The sequence below is a fragment of the Terrapene carolina genome, unplaced genomic scaffold (genome assembly GCF_002925995.2).
Source record: "Terrapene carolina triunguis isolate 2854851 unplaced genomic scaffold, T_m_triunguis-2.0 Scaffold132, whole genome shotgun sequence".
NCBI lineage: Eukaryota > Metazoa > Chordata > Testudines > Emydidae > Terrapene > Terrapene triunguis.
This window is the reverse complement of record NW_020664483.1, coordinates 1,654,320-1,669,639: the sequence shown is the minus strand read 5'-3', so window position 1 is coordinate 1,669,639 and position 15,320 is coordinate 1,654,320. Positions and strand designations below refer to the sequence as shown.

The window sequence follows — 15,320 nt, the reverse complement described above, 5'->3', positions numbered from 1 at the left end:
CCCCCATCCTCCTGTCCCTCCCCCATCCCATTGTCCCGCCCCCATCCTCCAGCTGGCGCATGAACGGAGCCCCAGGGCAGCTACCACAGCAACGGGTGCTCCTGGGAAAACCTGAGTCAAGGCCAGCCTCATCTAACCTGCACCCCTGAGCAAGGCTGGCCACGGGACAGACCCATCACTAGCATGGCCTGGGGTGAGCCTCCCTGAAGGTGTGGCCTGGCCATGCTAATTAGAGCCTGGCAGTGTTGCTCGTTGGGGTAACGATGTCAGCATGAGAGTGGCTGAGTCGGTGTTGCCAGCCCCAAATGATCAAAACTCATGAGTCAGGCCCAAGAGCGGCTTAAAAATCATGAGATTTTGAAACAAGTAACCAATGGGGGTTCTTTGTATTTGCCTTCTGGTCTCTGAGCCTTTAGGTCACATTCAGGCTTTAGGTTGTGAGCCGTTAGGTCCCATTGTCGAGCTTTTCCACAGCCACAAGGGCCAGCGGACTTCCTCTTTTGAACAAAGGAAGCTGAGCCGCTCCTCTGCGTCCATTGTTCAGGAGTCAGAGCTTTGTAAAAACCACCGTAAGCCTTGCAGTAAAATCAGGAGAGTTGGCAGCACAGCGAGGTTAGTCAGAACTAGAGAGAACCGTGAGGAGCGTCACAGGGAACTAATCCAGCGAGGAGAACGGGCAGCAAGATGGCAAATGAAATTCAGTGTTGAAAAATCCAAAATACTAAACACAGAAGGGAATCATTTGAACTATTCAGACATGTTACTGGATTCTAAATGACCTGTATCAATTCAGGAAACAAACCTAGGCATGACCGCGAGCCGCTCAATGGAGACCTCTGCTCAATGTGCAGCGGTGCTCAAATAAGCAAACAGTGTTTGGCTGCAGAAGGCATGGGATGGAGAATAATATGGACTGTCATAATGCCATACCATAAATTACTGACAGTCTCACCCGCACAGGGCACCCCGTTTCATACAGGATATTACAGAACTAGAGGGGTTGAGAAAAGGGCAGTGAGAATGATCCAGGCAAGCTCGCATATGGAGACAGGTTGAAAAGACTGGGATTGTGTACGTTAGAGAATCATGATCAAAAGCTATAAAACAATGACTGGGACAGAGAGGGGAGATCAGGAGCTTCTATCCACCTTTTCTCTTAACACAAGAACAAGGTGACAGTGATGTAAAAAGACAGCAAATTCAAAACTGGTAAGAGGAAACATTCTTTCCCATAATGCACAATTAGCCTGTGGAACTCACTGTCACATGATGTTGTTAAATCCCATTTAGCAGCATTCATAAAAGGCAGGGGCATTCATTGGGTAACAACAATACGCAGAGTTATCATAATAAATACCAACAACAACTGGAGTTTGGGAAGGACTATAAACCCTAATGCTTCATGGCAGAAGCCAGCCTGTAACTAATAGGGTTAGGAGGAAGCTTTCCCTGGGGCAGGGTGTTCCACAACCGCCCCTGTCAGAGACAGGGTACTGGACTAGGTGGACCCCCACCCCCAGTTGGATCCAGTATTGCATTTTGTAACTCTACAGCCTGCAACTGGGGCGTTCAAGATGGAAAGCTGGAGAGACCACCAGGCATTTCACCCCCAGCAGCCTCCCATGTGTTTAACGCCGACAGCAGCTGAGAGCAAGGGATCTGCATGTAGCCAGAGGCTGGTGTGAGACCAAACCTCCCTCTCCCCTTGCCGGTTGTGTCTGCAGACAGGCCTAGTAAGGTGTCAATCTCCAGCACCTGGGGCTCGGCACAGACGCGGATGCGAGCGCTTGTGGCTAGCCGGGCCTGGGCGTTAGGAGTGGAGCTGGGCGACATTTTTCAGACAAAACTTTTTTCACCAAATAATGCATGTTCGGAGCGACCAAAACATTTCACAAATTCGTGTCCAATTTGCCGAATTGTTTCATCCAAAAATTCAGAAACAGTTAAAATGTTTGATTTTTTGATTCAAAACAACTTTTTGTTTCAAATTTTATTCCCGGTCTATTATTTTTGTAAGGTAAAATCCCTCCAAAACCAAACGTTTTGTTTGACCCGAAACACTCTTTTTCTTTTGGTTCAGCCACTGAGCTCTATAGCTAGGAGCCACTGTCCGTATTTGTCGGAGTGCAGCCAGCCCTCCCTCCCCACTGGCTTGGAGGCTCTCACCACAGTCCTTTCGGCAATTTTTATTTAATAAAATAAAGTACCACAATCAGAGGGAAATCATGGATAACAATGACCCCACAGCTCCCCCAGTGCCCAGGCACTGCTCTCGCCATGCTAAGGCAGACACAGGCCACACAGCGAGATCAGGAACTGGGCTTGCAGAGCTCCTAGGGATGGGGGTGTAGGGATCTGGACACATTCCCGATGGGGTCAGCGCCTGGGCTGAATCCCATCGGTGAACTCCCCGGGAAGGTCGCAGGGTTGCCATGATCCTTCCAGCCTCGTTCTCTGGTTCCCAGGGAGCTGAATCGGAAGAACCCCAGTCCCGGTCACTGGGTGGTGCTGAGGTCGGGAAGCGGCTGATAACTAAGGAGAGGGCAGTGCTGAGGTGGGGTGAGCCCTTCATTGCAGAAGGGACAGGCCTCGGGGGGGATGGTGAAGGAGCCCGCAGGTCTGTTTTGGCGCTCCTCTCAGCCAGCCCCAGGGAGTGGGGAGTCTCCACCCCTCAGCTCTGATAGCCAAAGCCACAGGTAAGTGCTGCCCCCAAAGCCGCTAGTCCCTGGCAAGTACCAGGCCCAGGCAGGCAGCAGGCAGAGGGAGGCTCTGTTGTCTCGTGGCTGGTGCTCCCCACCCCATGCAAGGGCACACCTCTTCCAGGGGCAATGTCTGAGATAGGGCAGGCTGGAGCTCCGGGCTGTGGGGGAGCAGCTGGAGTGTCAGGCAGTGCGGGGTCCTGGAGGCGGTGCCGGAGCCACAGGGTGCAGTCAAGCAGCAGGAGCATCTGAGATGGAGCCAGGAGGGGTGCAGAGAGGAGCCCGGAGGTGGGTCAGTTGGAGGTGAGCAGGGAGCTGTGAGAGGACAGATCCACGCTGCTGGCACTGAGGCCTCTCTTCTCTGCCCAGAGGCCCGGGGAACCCTGAAAAACAAACCACACTGTCCAGGATCCCACGTCCCCGGCATGCAGGCCTGTGCCCGGATAGCTTCCGGGGGGGAATGCGATGCTTGCCCTGCTCTGAGCTGAGCCCAAGGGGCCATGTCCTCTGAGCTCCCCCAGCCAGATGCCCGCAGCAGCGACCGTTCAGGTTAGCTCATGCCCCAACCCCATCTCAGTGGCATCATGTCTGATTTTCATAGTGACAATGGACAATATCACAGGAGCTGTTGTGGGAAGCTGGAGGCTTTGGCACCTGGGGAGAGGCTCAGAGGGGAGGGGGGCAGTGTGGATTTAGCACATTAGCGGGGGGGGGGGGGTTAAGGTTATCATCAGTGAATACGTGACTGTTGACATGTGACTGTCATCACTAGGTTCCAGAGTCACGAGCTCATCAACAGAAATGAGTCAGTTCAGCCCCCTCCAGCTACTGTTTCAGGCTGTCTGCACACCCAGGCAGGCACATGCAGCGGTCATGCTTCTGCCACGTTTAAAGTTTCTTCCAACAACACGGGCTCGGTTTTTGTTTTTAATAAACGTTCAGACTCCGGAAAACAGTTGTGCAGCAAATCTCCCATTCAGGGAATCATACAATCCAGCCCGGGGCCGGATTCACTCATGGGCTTGGAACATCACTCTCCAGCCTGAATTATCCCAGACGCTGGCGTACATGGCCCAGGGCTCCTCCCAGAGCCTGTCCGTGCTGCTCCCTAACTGGGCACAGGGCTGGGCTACTGAGCAATGCCGCCCTGCACACTGTGCCCAGGGCCTGGCACCGGCAGGAACCAGGGCTGTTGCGCTGCTGGTTCCCTCGATTGCAGCCAGTCATGGGCCGGAGCACAGCCGGGACGGCGGCTGCACGTGGGCAGACAGCGCCACTGTAGAGCTGCGAGGTCAGGGCCCCGCTTCCCCCCAGGGCTCAGGTCAGCACCTAGGAGCAGTTCAGGCTGTTCCTGCCCATGAGCATTTCCCTAGCCCCCATCCCCGGGGAATTTCAGCTCCCACTGCCCCGGCCCCGCCCCCCCCCAGCACGTCCCCCACTGCCCCAGCCCCGCCTCCCCCCAGCGCATACCCCACTGCCCTGGCCCCGCCTCCACCCAGCGCTTACCCCACTGTCCTGGCCCCGCCTCCCCCCAGCGCGTACCCCCCGCTGCCCCGGCCCGGCTCAGTTTGTGAGGCCAAGCTGCCCTGGCACTACCCAGTGCTGGTTTATTAGCATCTTACTCCCTGTCTCGCCTTTGCCCCTGACCCTGCACAGCTGGTGGCTGTTGCGTTCCCACCTCATCCTGCCTGGGTAGGATTTCATTTCAGAAAGGCGGCTTTGCACCCTGACTGGCCCGTGCGCATCGCTGCGTAACCAGGCAGCTTCCCCACGCCCCGCGGGCTCTGAGCACCGCTTGCTGCCGAGCTCTCACCTGGAAGGAATTGTCACTGGATGTATTCAGGTGATTTAATGATGCTGCTCGTTTCATGCTACAAAAAGAAAGAGGAAAAGGGTGAGTTCTCGAGCTCAGCCCCTGCCCCTGCCCGTGGGGTGCTGCCTCCCACCCCTCGGCCTGGCAACCACCCGCATCTCCGCCGGACAGCACAGGGGCAGGAGGAAAGGAGCTTGGACATACACTATTTCCCTGGCAGACCCTGCCTCCCCTGGGGCCAGAGAGCCCCAGCCCCACCTCCAGGCCCATCCCCGCAGCCCCTCCTAGAACTTCGTGGGTCCCCATCTCCGCACATGGGCAGGACAAGAGAGCCTCTTGCTCCCCCCGTTTTCTCTGGGCTCAGCCTCCATGCTACTGCTGCCAGGGCCCAGGCCAGAGGGCTCTGCAGAAACCCCTCTGTGCAGGGACCCTGCTCCCAAAGAGGCAACGCCCCAGGAAAGGGCAGCCCCGGCATATGAAGCCGGCGTTTCCGGCTGGCCTGAGAGGCAGCGATGGGTGTGAGAGCATGCAGGCCCCTTGGGAGACACGTACTTTGTGTCCCTGGGCTCCAGGGGGACATTCCCCTGCAGCTTCTTGACTAGCATTTCACTGCTCCTCCTGAGCACGTCCCGAATCTTCCCCAGTGAGCCGCTGCGCTGAAGGGCACCACTGCCATCCTGCAGAGAGAGAGGCAGAGAGATGGCTGCCGAGCGCAGGGACTGCACCCCATGCCAAAGGAAGGCTGCCGCAGGACCCCAGTGCAAACACCGCAGGCTCACTAAGATCTAAATACAAACAGAACGGAGCCTCTCGGAATTGGCACCCCCCAAACTCTGCCCTCAGAGCCAAGCACAGCCAGTACTGAGCAGGGAAAGCCTCAGACAAGCCGGGCACTGATGCCAACCAGTGTCACTCAGCACAGGGAAATCAACACGATAGACCAATCGCCAACTCACCCTGGTGCCCTCTAACCTGGGGCGGGAGGCTAGTGGGATGCTGGTGGCGTGATTCCCACACTCACGTGCCCACAGAGACCCCCCCTGCCTCTGGCATTCCAAGTGACCGGCCATCCCGTGCAGTTAGCAGGGGAGCCCCTCCCGGATTGCTCCACAAGCGCCCCGCACGAGGACACCCATCTGTGGAGACTGAACCCCTTTGCGGATCAAACACAGGGGGAGCCAGAGTCCACAGACGTCCCCAGAGGGGGGCTGTGGGACTGACCCCGGGTGGCAGCGAGGACCCCAGTGAGCTCCTCCGGCCGCGCTGTTGCTCTCTGACGAGCACGCTGGCCGGAGCCGTGCCGGGGCCTGCTGGCCGGAGCTGGGGCTGGGGTTGGTGTATGCTGAAGGGAGCTTTGCAGTTCATCCTAGGGGGGCTGGGGTGCCTGCTCCTCTCCCTCCTCCCCACCCTCTTCTTCCCTTTGATCACGCCTGCTCCTGGGCTGAGTCCTGCCCTGGCATTTCGCCCTCTCCCAGGACCGGGCAGGAGATTGCTGTACTGAAAGCCTCTGGCTCTGCCTGGGCTCGCTAAAGAACGAGGGGTTAGGAGGGTCTGGTCTGAGGGACCCGACAGCGCTCAGGGGAGGAGTGTGGAGTGCCCGCCCCGAGGAGGGCTTTCCCTCTCCAAGTAATGGGTGTGCTTGGCTCCGGCTTGGCCCTGCTACAGATCACTCCCGCTGGCCTCTCCACTTCAAGGGGTGTTTCTTGGCTCTCTGCTCTGCAGCCTGCCCATGGCTTCTCCTCTTGGAGCCTGCTGACCTGTGGCTCTCGCAGCACTTGGCTGTTTGTGTTGGACTGAGATAGGGCAGAATAGAGAAGGGGCCACAGGCTCAGCATGGGTGTAGGACCACCATGGGGCCCAGCTCAGCTACCCTGGGGCCATAGGGGACCATGGGCCCAGCTCAGCTCCCTGGGGCCACAGGGAATTGGGGATCCCAGCAGAGCTACCCTGAGGGGTTGTGGGACCACCATAGCTGCCCTGGGGCCACAGGGAGTTGCGGGTCCCAGCAGAGCTGCCCCGGGAGGCCTGCTAGTAGGGTTATCACCTGGCTGGTATTTGACCGGCCTGGCTGGTTTTTTATGGATTTGCCAGTTGCCAGAAAAATAATTTAATCTTTTGGGGTTTTTTACATGGGTCTAAAGTTTTGCATTATTATCACCATACACAGGGATATCTAATATTAAAGGTGTATGTGTCCAGCTAAAGATGCTACGACGTTGCTGTTAATAATAAGAAATTGCTGGAAATGGCAAAATCAAATGGCAAATATCAATTCAAGAAATAGATTCAATGGATTTTCTTTATATATAAAATCCCAAAATGTTCACGTTCAAGTCTCTAGTTAAAATACAGAATCACTGCAGTCTGGGAAAAAATAATCTCAGTGAAGACGGACACAAACAAAGCACCTTGGAGAAACATGACCAAGGTAAGACAATGATGTTCTCAATCTTATCTATCTGTGTTATCCTCTAGATACTATAGGTGGCTGTTGAAGCAGGGGGTTGCAGAGTTGCCTTGTGGTTGGGGGGTGGGGTTGCAGCAGGCTTGCCATGTGGTGGTGGTGGTGATGGGGTGTGTGCCATTTTTTTGCATTTCACCCATAGGGCAGGCTGGCTTCCCTCATCCCCTTGCAGGAGCTGACCGGGACATGTCCCAGCAGGACCAGTGATACCAAGGCTGCCCTGTGTTGTCGCTCAGGACTCCACGAGCTGGGGACAAGGGCCCAGTGTCACACCCTTTGGTCCAGTTTTCACCCCCATCTGAAACCCCCCAGCTCTCTCTCCTCCCCGCACCCTACTGGAAGCGACACCCCCCATGTCCCTTGCCAGGGCTCACCTGGGGGCTGCTGTGTGCCCAGCTTTGCTCTGCCAAGAGCATTTCTCAGGTGCGTGGCCTGGTGGAGGGCACACAACCCCCCGGCAGCACTGACAGTATCTGGGGCGGCGCTGGAGGGGCTCTGCCCTCCCTTGGCAGAGGGCAAGGCTGGCACTGAGGCCCACAGAGAAGCAGTGCCCCAGGTCACCCAGCAAGTCAACCCCAGAGCTGGGAACACAACATGGCAATTGTCAGGCCCGATCAGAGCAGGGTCCCATCGCTGACACTTGCCAGAACCAGCTGGTCCCGAGGGAGAGGCAAGAAGCCCACAGGGGCAAAGACAGGATAAGCTGCGCAGAGGGCACATCAGCTAAGCTTGGCCTGCACCACACAACGGTACCACGTCCGCGCCCTGCTGTGAACAGGCAGGAGAGTTGTCCCCACGCTAACCACAGGGCAGAGACCAATGGAGAGCAGCACAAACCGAGTTCAGCATCATGGCAGCCAACACCTCTGCTCATGTCTGCTCGGACATGGGACAACGCTGTGCGGCAGGACAGGCCGGTGTGACCACCCGACCCCCTTAAACAGGGGCTAGATCCCTTCCAAAGCTTTTGGATTGTAAAGATCCTTATGAGTGTGACTCCAGCTTAGTTATCCTACGCCAGCTGAGTGTCCAATCCTTTTTCAAATCCTGCTAAGCTCCTAGCGTCACCACTATCTTGTGGCAGTGAGTTCCGCACACCAACTGTGTTTTGTGTGAGTCTTGCCTTTGCTCAGCTGTGAATTTGCCACCTTTCAGTTTTAATGACTGTCCCCTTGTTCTTGTGCTACAGGAGCTGGTGAACGGCCACACCCGCCTGCCCACCCTTCTCTTTGCCCTTCAGTACTTTTTGTCCCTTTGCCGCGTCCCCTCTAATCCATCTCCTCTCTACAGCAAACAATATATGTATAAGGCAGCACCTAGATGCCCCAGCTGCCACTGTGCTAGGTGCTGTACATGTGGTAAGAAACATTTGGTAAGGCCCTGCTCCAAAGAGCTTGACAGGTGTAATAATAATGTATTTCTCCTATGCCAGGGCTTGGGAACAGTGAGCTGTTCAAAATGGAAGCACCGGGCCGGATCAGCGCCTGGGCCCAGCTAGCCAGCCCCGGGTCCCGTCTCTCACACCAGCCAGGAGCAGCCAATTCAGAGGTGAGTCCATGAAACCCCATCAAGGACAATAGGGGGATAACCTGTGCAGAGGAATGGGCAGTCGGGGCCGAGTCATTTCCTGAAGCACTATGGTTTCTATCCCACTCCAAGCCTGTCTCCTATACCCGAATGGCCCCATCCCTAGGAATGGGAGGTTACTCCTCTGCAGACCAGCTTTTTCCTTTGATCGGGGTGGCAATTGCTGCTTTCCACTTTCACTTCTCCCTGTATCACGAGATCGTCCCTGTGCCATTCACCGATCCAGAATCTGTCCTATTCCCTGTCTTGCTAATCAGTCAAACTTTGCAGTCTCCACTTACAGAAGTTTTTCCAGGCCTCTAATAATTTGTAATGCCCATCTCCAAATCCCTGCTATTTCTGCTCTAGTGTTTTCTCAACAGGGTGCCCCACACTGCACGCAGCACCACAGGTGACAGCACACCATGGATTTCTATACTGCCAATAGAATGCTTGCAGTAGGACTTGCCATTCCATTCTGCATTTCACAGAGCTGCTGACAATGCCGCCCCGGTCTCTTTCCTGGGTGGTTCCAGTTATTTCAGAACCCAGGCAGGTGGAGGAGTCGGTCAGATGATTCTCTCCAAGTGTATTACCTTGGATCTCTCAGCATTGACTATTGTTACCACTGTGTAGCGCATTCTCCTAGCTTGGCTGGGTCCCTCTGAGGTCCCTCATAGTTCTCTCTCTGGTCTCGACAAAGCTAAACACGATCCAATGGCTCGAAGTTGAAGCTGGACAAATTCAGACCAGAAGTAAGAGGTACATTTTTAACAGGGAGAGTAATTAACCAGTAGAACAGCTTACCCAGGGTCATGGTGGATTCTCCATCACTGGAAATGTTCAGATCAAGATCAAATGTTTTTCTGAAAGCTCTGCGCTAGGAATTATTTTGGGGAAGTCTTATGGCTTGTGCTATCCAGGACAGGCTAGATCAGAACAGTGGTCCTTTCTGGCCTTGGACTCGATGAACGTTCTGTGCAAAAGCCATGCTGGTTAGTCCCATATAGCTAACATTTATCGAGCAATTAGCCCATTCTACTTTTAATTATAATTTCAACCTAGTCAGCTGAGCCTGAAGTGCGGGCCCTGGTCTGTCATTTGCAGGATCATTCCTGTAGCCTTTGTGAAAACAGAAAATGTCCTATCCTCCAGCCCTCCAGTGAGGTAGCTAATTTCAACGGGTGGTGGGAATCCAGCCACTGAGGGCCTGGGTTTAGGGAGACTCCTCTGCACAAGTTACCCCCTAATTGTCCTTTAGGGGATTTCACGGACTCTTCTCTGAACTGTTGTCCATTCTTGGCCACTGGTTGAGACGGCCCCTGGGTTAGAGCTCTTGGCAGTACCACCTGGTACCAGAGGCTCATTGCTCTGTAATATTGGTATGATCCAGCATCTTTCCCTCTGACCCCTCAATCCCTGATACAGCAGGTCCAGGGTGGGAACTTCCACAACATCCTCAGCCATGAAGACTTGGGTGAAGAAATCCTTTTGCGTCTCAGCAACATCCTCCTCTTCTGGATTTGCTCCCTCTGACTCGAGGTGGTCCAGTGGACCCACCACTTCCCTCACACAATTCCTGCTTGTGATCTGCTTACATACCCCTGGTTTATTTTTAATACTTTTGGGCACTTGCTCTTCAGATTCCTTCTTAGCCTGGTTGGTTCCTCAAGTTTTGTCTACTGTGGTGCATGCTCCTTCCTACTGACTTCACTCATTTCTGAAGGGTCTCTTTGGCTTGAGTAACCTCTTAAACCAGCCATTTAGCCAGATGGGTTTACTTCCTGCTCTCCCTCCGAGACTCTGTCATTGCTTCTTTCAGTAGAATCCAAATCTATGGGGCTTGGCTTCTTTATTTTTGACTCTACTGCCTCTTTGAGCAGCTTCCTCATTCTTTAAATGCCCATCTTACTTGTAGTCTCAATGTGCCAGGCTTTGGTGACTGTCCTTCCCTGCGTGGTGGCATTTTGGTCGCTATGACAGAGCTCATCTACTCTCCCTTCTTGAGCCAACTGCTGTGTGCTACTCGGGACTCGCCCCTGGGGTGCTCTGGGGCTACCTCCCCAGAAGCAATCACTGAAAGGAACTGCTTCTCTGAGCGAGGTCCTGTGGTGCCATCTGACCAGGTGCTATGCGGGAAGTCTCCCATGATTATTGTTGCATTACACCGAGTTGCCTCTTTGATGTACTGTTAGATCTATATCCTTCAGATGTGGAGTATGTCTGTATACCAGCTGTGCTGTGTGGTCCTTGGCACTCAGAAATGCCACCCATTAGGTTCCACTGAACCCTTCAGTTCTGGCACTACTCTTCCACCTCCCTGCAGAGGTGGGTCCTACCCTGCTCACACTTGTCCATGGATGTTGGTCGTTCCACCCTGTGCCAATATACCATCAAGCTCCTCTCACCGGGCTAGGAATTCTAATTTCCCTAGGTTGGTCCTTTGCTTCTCACTGGTGGGGTGGGGTGGCGTTACTTTTGACTGTATGCCTAATCTTAACTCCTGGGTCTGCCAGTTTGATAACAACACCATTTCCCTCTGTGACCTCACCCTGCCCCTGCCCCGATGCTTAGCCAGCCCTGTGTGTGGAGCTAAAAGCATTTCAAAGAAGGCTCTGTCAGAGGCCCTTGGTCCAGGCATTCTTCGTAGTGATTGAAATATAGCTTCCAGGACCTCTCCCTCCTCCTCCCACTATGCTACCTAGGCAAAACACCCAACAGTTCTCCCAGTCTCCCCATATGCAGTGATCAAAATCCCCTATGGAAGCTCCCAGCTCCAATCCCAGTCCCTGGAGCGACCTTCTCGGTCCATGAGGATTGATCAGCCTCCCCTGTCTCTGCTGGAAGGTGGGTTCTATCTAAGGGGATATGTCCTGCATCCCCTCCCACCACGGGACTGACTGCAGTGCTGAGAGGATGGGGGAAGGCAGACGCGCTCTGCAACAGCCCTTTTTGTCACCTCTGGAATAGTTTCAGCTCTCGCTGCTCCTCCAGTTCAGCAGCTCTGGCCTCAAGATGCTTCACCTGGGCTCTGAGGTCCATGGGCTGTTTGTATTGGATGCAAATGACCCCCCACATGTCCACGCCCAGCCATCCTGGGGTGGGTGTCCTGGCAGCCGACGGGGGATCAGGTTATCTTTCTTCAAGTGGAAGGCCAGGATTTCAGTGGTCTATCTCATCCACAGGATATTTGAGTACTTCACTAACAGCCAATCTAGCAGCCTGCCCCCAGCACCATCTCCCCCAATGCTCACTCTAGCACTTGGCTTTCTGCCCTCACACGGGGGCAGTGGCAGGGAAAACCACGGTTGGCTACCCATGTCCTACTTGCTGTGGTGCCAGGCAGCCCCTCTGGCTGGAGCTGAGAAGCGGCTGCTGGTGCATTTGCCAGCTCTGCATGCTGGGGCAGACCCTTCCCCACGCTGCACAGGAGAGCGCTGTGGCGCTCACCCCCAAAGGCCCTTCACAATAACAGGGGGGCAGATAAACCCTTGGAGTAAAGCGTCAGGGTTTGTAAAATGGAGGCTGCTGTATACAGGGGTCTCCCTCGTCAGGAAGTGCCATTAGTCCCTTCCAGAAAGTCCCACGAGGCAGCTGAGTGTGGGGGGCTCACGAACCCTGCAGTGCCCTCGCTCTAGAGAATAAAGCCTGTCTCTAGCCTAGCCGAGCCCCTTTGCGAGATGTTACCCAGCATCCTGCAGCGAGGGAGGCTGGAGCTGAGGAGATGCTGACTAGGAAGAGGGTGGAGCAAGCCCACCTCCGAGTGGCTGCTCTGATATTCCACTGGGGAAGCCAGTCGTGGGATGGGAGGGGACATGGGTGAGCTGTAGAGAAAACTCTTTGCTGGGGCCCCTGCTCTAGCAGAGACAGAAGCAGCTCACGTTCCTCATGTGCCAAGGTCATCACGCCACACACACACAGCCAGCAGGGAGCGCTGTGATCATCTCTCCTGACCTCCAGCAGAACGCAGGTCACAGCACCTCACCCAGTGACACCTGAACCCAGCCCGGCCTTCTGGCTGGGCTAGAGCGGAGCTTTCAGAAAAACATCCAGTCTCGATGGAAAGACTCCCAGTGGTGAAGGAACCACTGCATCCCATGGTGAACTGGTCCAGTGGTTAATTACCCTCAATGTTGAAAATGTCCACCTTACTTCCACTCTGAATTTGCCTCCGTTTCCAGCCACTGGGTCTTGTTCTGCCTTTGCCTGCCTTTGCTTTCCAGACTCTGACTCATCTGCTGTTCCTGTGAGGGATTCAGCCATTAGGAATGCAGAGGGCAGAGTATCTGATGACTGGGTCGTGCCTACCGGACAGAGGATGTTGTAAGGCATTTAGACAGACTTGTAGCTAGTGCTGGGGAGGAGTCCGGTCTTGGCACATAGTGACAGCAGGGAGTGAAGGTACATTTAGATTGCTAGGAATAAAACTTTCAGGTCTATGCCCAGAGGGAGCTTCAGTGTCTCAGTGCACTGAGGAGAAGATGGTATGAAGAGGGGGGTTATTTTTGTGTGTGGATGGGACAGACAGCCTCTCCAGCAGGGCTGAGGGGGGTCCCCCCAGCCCAAGTGCTGCTAGCACAGAAAACTAACAGGAATGTGGGTGGGGGGATAATTTGAGCTAGGAGCTGGAGGAGCACTCAGGTCAGACAGGAGGGTGCCAGCATAATGCAAAGCATGACATTACCAGAATCACTGCAGCATAGCTGGTTACAAACGGTACAGGCGGAGCAGCTCACACCCAGGGGTGGGGCCCAGCACTGTGGCTGCGGGATTGCAGGCTCTGATGATGACAGCTGAGTGCAGAGGACTAGAGCACACTCTGTATGAACACAAACTGCATGTCACACCAAAGTGGCAGCTTTGCCGATGACATGAAACTGACTGAGGCGTGTCTAGACCCAAGGAGACAGAAGGACCTGACCTGGCTCTAGGAATGGGCAGGACGGGTGATGACAGTCCTGGTGACAAAAGCATGGTAACGCACATTGGGAGGGGAGCTCCTCACTCACTGTACTCAGTTCTAAATGGTCATAGGGAACCGGGGACAGGAAAGCCCTGGTCTTAGCCTGGCACTTCCAATGCTCTGTATCGAACCGTTTACTGTGCCCAGCGCCTACCTCGGCTTTCTAGCACAGGTCAAACGGCTTCTTGTTTAATCCCTTCTACTGTCACAGAGCAACAGCCAGCCCTCTTCTGCTACAGGGGACAGGTGGTCAGGTGGCGATGCAGCGATCGGGGAGTCAGGACTCCCTGCTTATTCGAAGGAATAACTGTAGCTACTCCTATACCTCAAAGAGTTCTAACGTCACTGTAGCCTCTCAGGGAACAGGACTGTGTGTCTCTGTGGGACGCTCAATGAAAACCTCTGTCAATGGTCAAACAAGAAAAAATATATTAGGGCGTCCAAGGAATGGGATGGAGAATAATGCTGAAATGACAGTTAAATCCATTGTTCAGCCTCAGCTGGATACAGTGCGCGGCCCTGCTCCCCCCACCTGAGACAGGAGAGCGCAGAATATAGAGAGTTAATGACATGCAGTGAGACTGGTCAAGGGCCTGGAAAATCTCCTCTAGAAAGAGGCTGGAAAGCCTGAGCCTGCGTAGACTGTAAGCGCTCTGGGACAGGGACACTCTTCCTACATGTCTGCACAGCCCCCAGCACAACGGGGCCAGGCTGGTAGGACCACGAGTTGCTACAGTAATACAGATACTATTTACTCCAGAGAGGAGATGAATCCGAGGGGACACGCCAAAGGGACACGCCGTGCAGAAGGGCAGGGTGGGCATGGTTATTCATCCACTCCCGTAACACAACAAGGGGCCAGTTTCGAGTCCCCTCTCAGTCTCTTTCATGAGAAACTGAACAGCCTGAGCTCTGCCAGTCTCTCACTGGGAGGCATTTTCTCCAGCAGACCAGCCCTCATCCGATTAATGGCTCTTCTCTGCCCCCCCCCCCCCCCCCCTCCAATTTGTCAGTTGAGGCCAAATGCTTAGCAGTATTCAGCGAAGGACTGGATATTTCTCTGGCTACTGAGCTATTCAGAGATACAGCAGTGGGGAGTTAAAGAAAGGATTGGGCAGGGATACACCCTCCTGCCTCAGGGCATGAGCCAGCCTCCAGCTAATGGGGTCAGGAGGAAACTGCCGTTGGTTAGCCCACTGCTACTCCTGTAGGGTTTCTTCCAGCCTGCTGTGGGGCAGCCGGCACTAGTTCTCATTGGAGGTGGGCCCTGGCTCACCCGGAGCTGGCAGTTGCCAAGTGAATGGTACTGTGCCCTCACACCAGCTCCCCCCACCTCACTACAACAGTCCTGCTTGTAGCTTTCATCAGCCCTGCGTCATTGCTTGGCCAAGGCTGAACTCAGCCCTCCAGCCTCTGGGAGCTGCCTCCAGTTGTGTATCTGCTGGGGGAGCTCATTCTCTTAGGGCCGGTTGGGGAGGGGCCTGCAGGCTGTGACTCCGACCAGGCAGAGAGAGGCAGCCGAGTGCCACGGCTAGGCCCCAGGGCCGGAAGTCAGGAGAGCTTGGGTTTGTTCCCTGGTGTGATCATGGACAACTCCTTTAGAGCAACAGTTTCCGAGCGGCCCCATGCTCAGGGTGCCCAGCCGGAGGTAGCCCAGGTCTGTTTGCCCAGAGGTGCTCCCATGCATGGGAGTGCTCAGCGCCCCTGGAAACCAGAGCCTGCCCTGAGCCACCTACTGGGGGGGCCCCCGCTTTGGGAAACATGACCATGAGGTGTCCGAGCCTCCGGCCCTCCATCTGTTCAAGGGGCTCGCTC

General features: G+C 54.9%; 1 protein-coding gene across 5 annotated transcripts in view; it reads right to left on the bottom strand.

The window, feature by feature from the left end:
* Positions 1–2,120: 2,120 nt before the first annotated feature.
* Positions 2,121–15,320, bottom strand: part of KLC4 (kinesin light chain 4) — a 48,101-nt gene continuing 34,901 nt past the window's right edge. For 2 of the 5 annotated variants that reach the window (XM_026653149.2, XM_026653150.2), the window contains exons 14-16: positions 5,065–5,189; positions 4,513–4,570; positions 2,121–3,082 (exon numbers count right to left, since the gene is read on the bottom strand). In XM_026653149.2, the coding sequence (XP_026508934.1) occupies positions 2,993–3,082; positions 4,513–4,570; positions 5,065–5,189 (273 nt within the window). In that variant the 3' untranslated portion in view covers positions 2,121–2,992. The remainder of the gene's footprint in view (positions 3,083–4,512; positions 4,571–5,064; positions 5,190–15,320) is intronic. The other 3 variants (XM_026653148.2, XM_026653152.2, XM_026653151.2) reach the window with 2 other exon arrangements.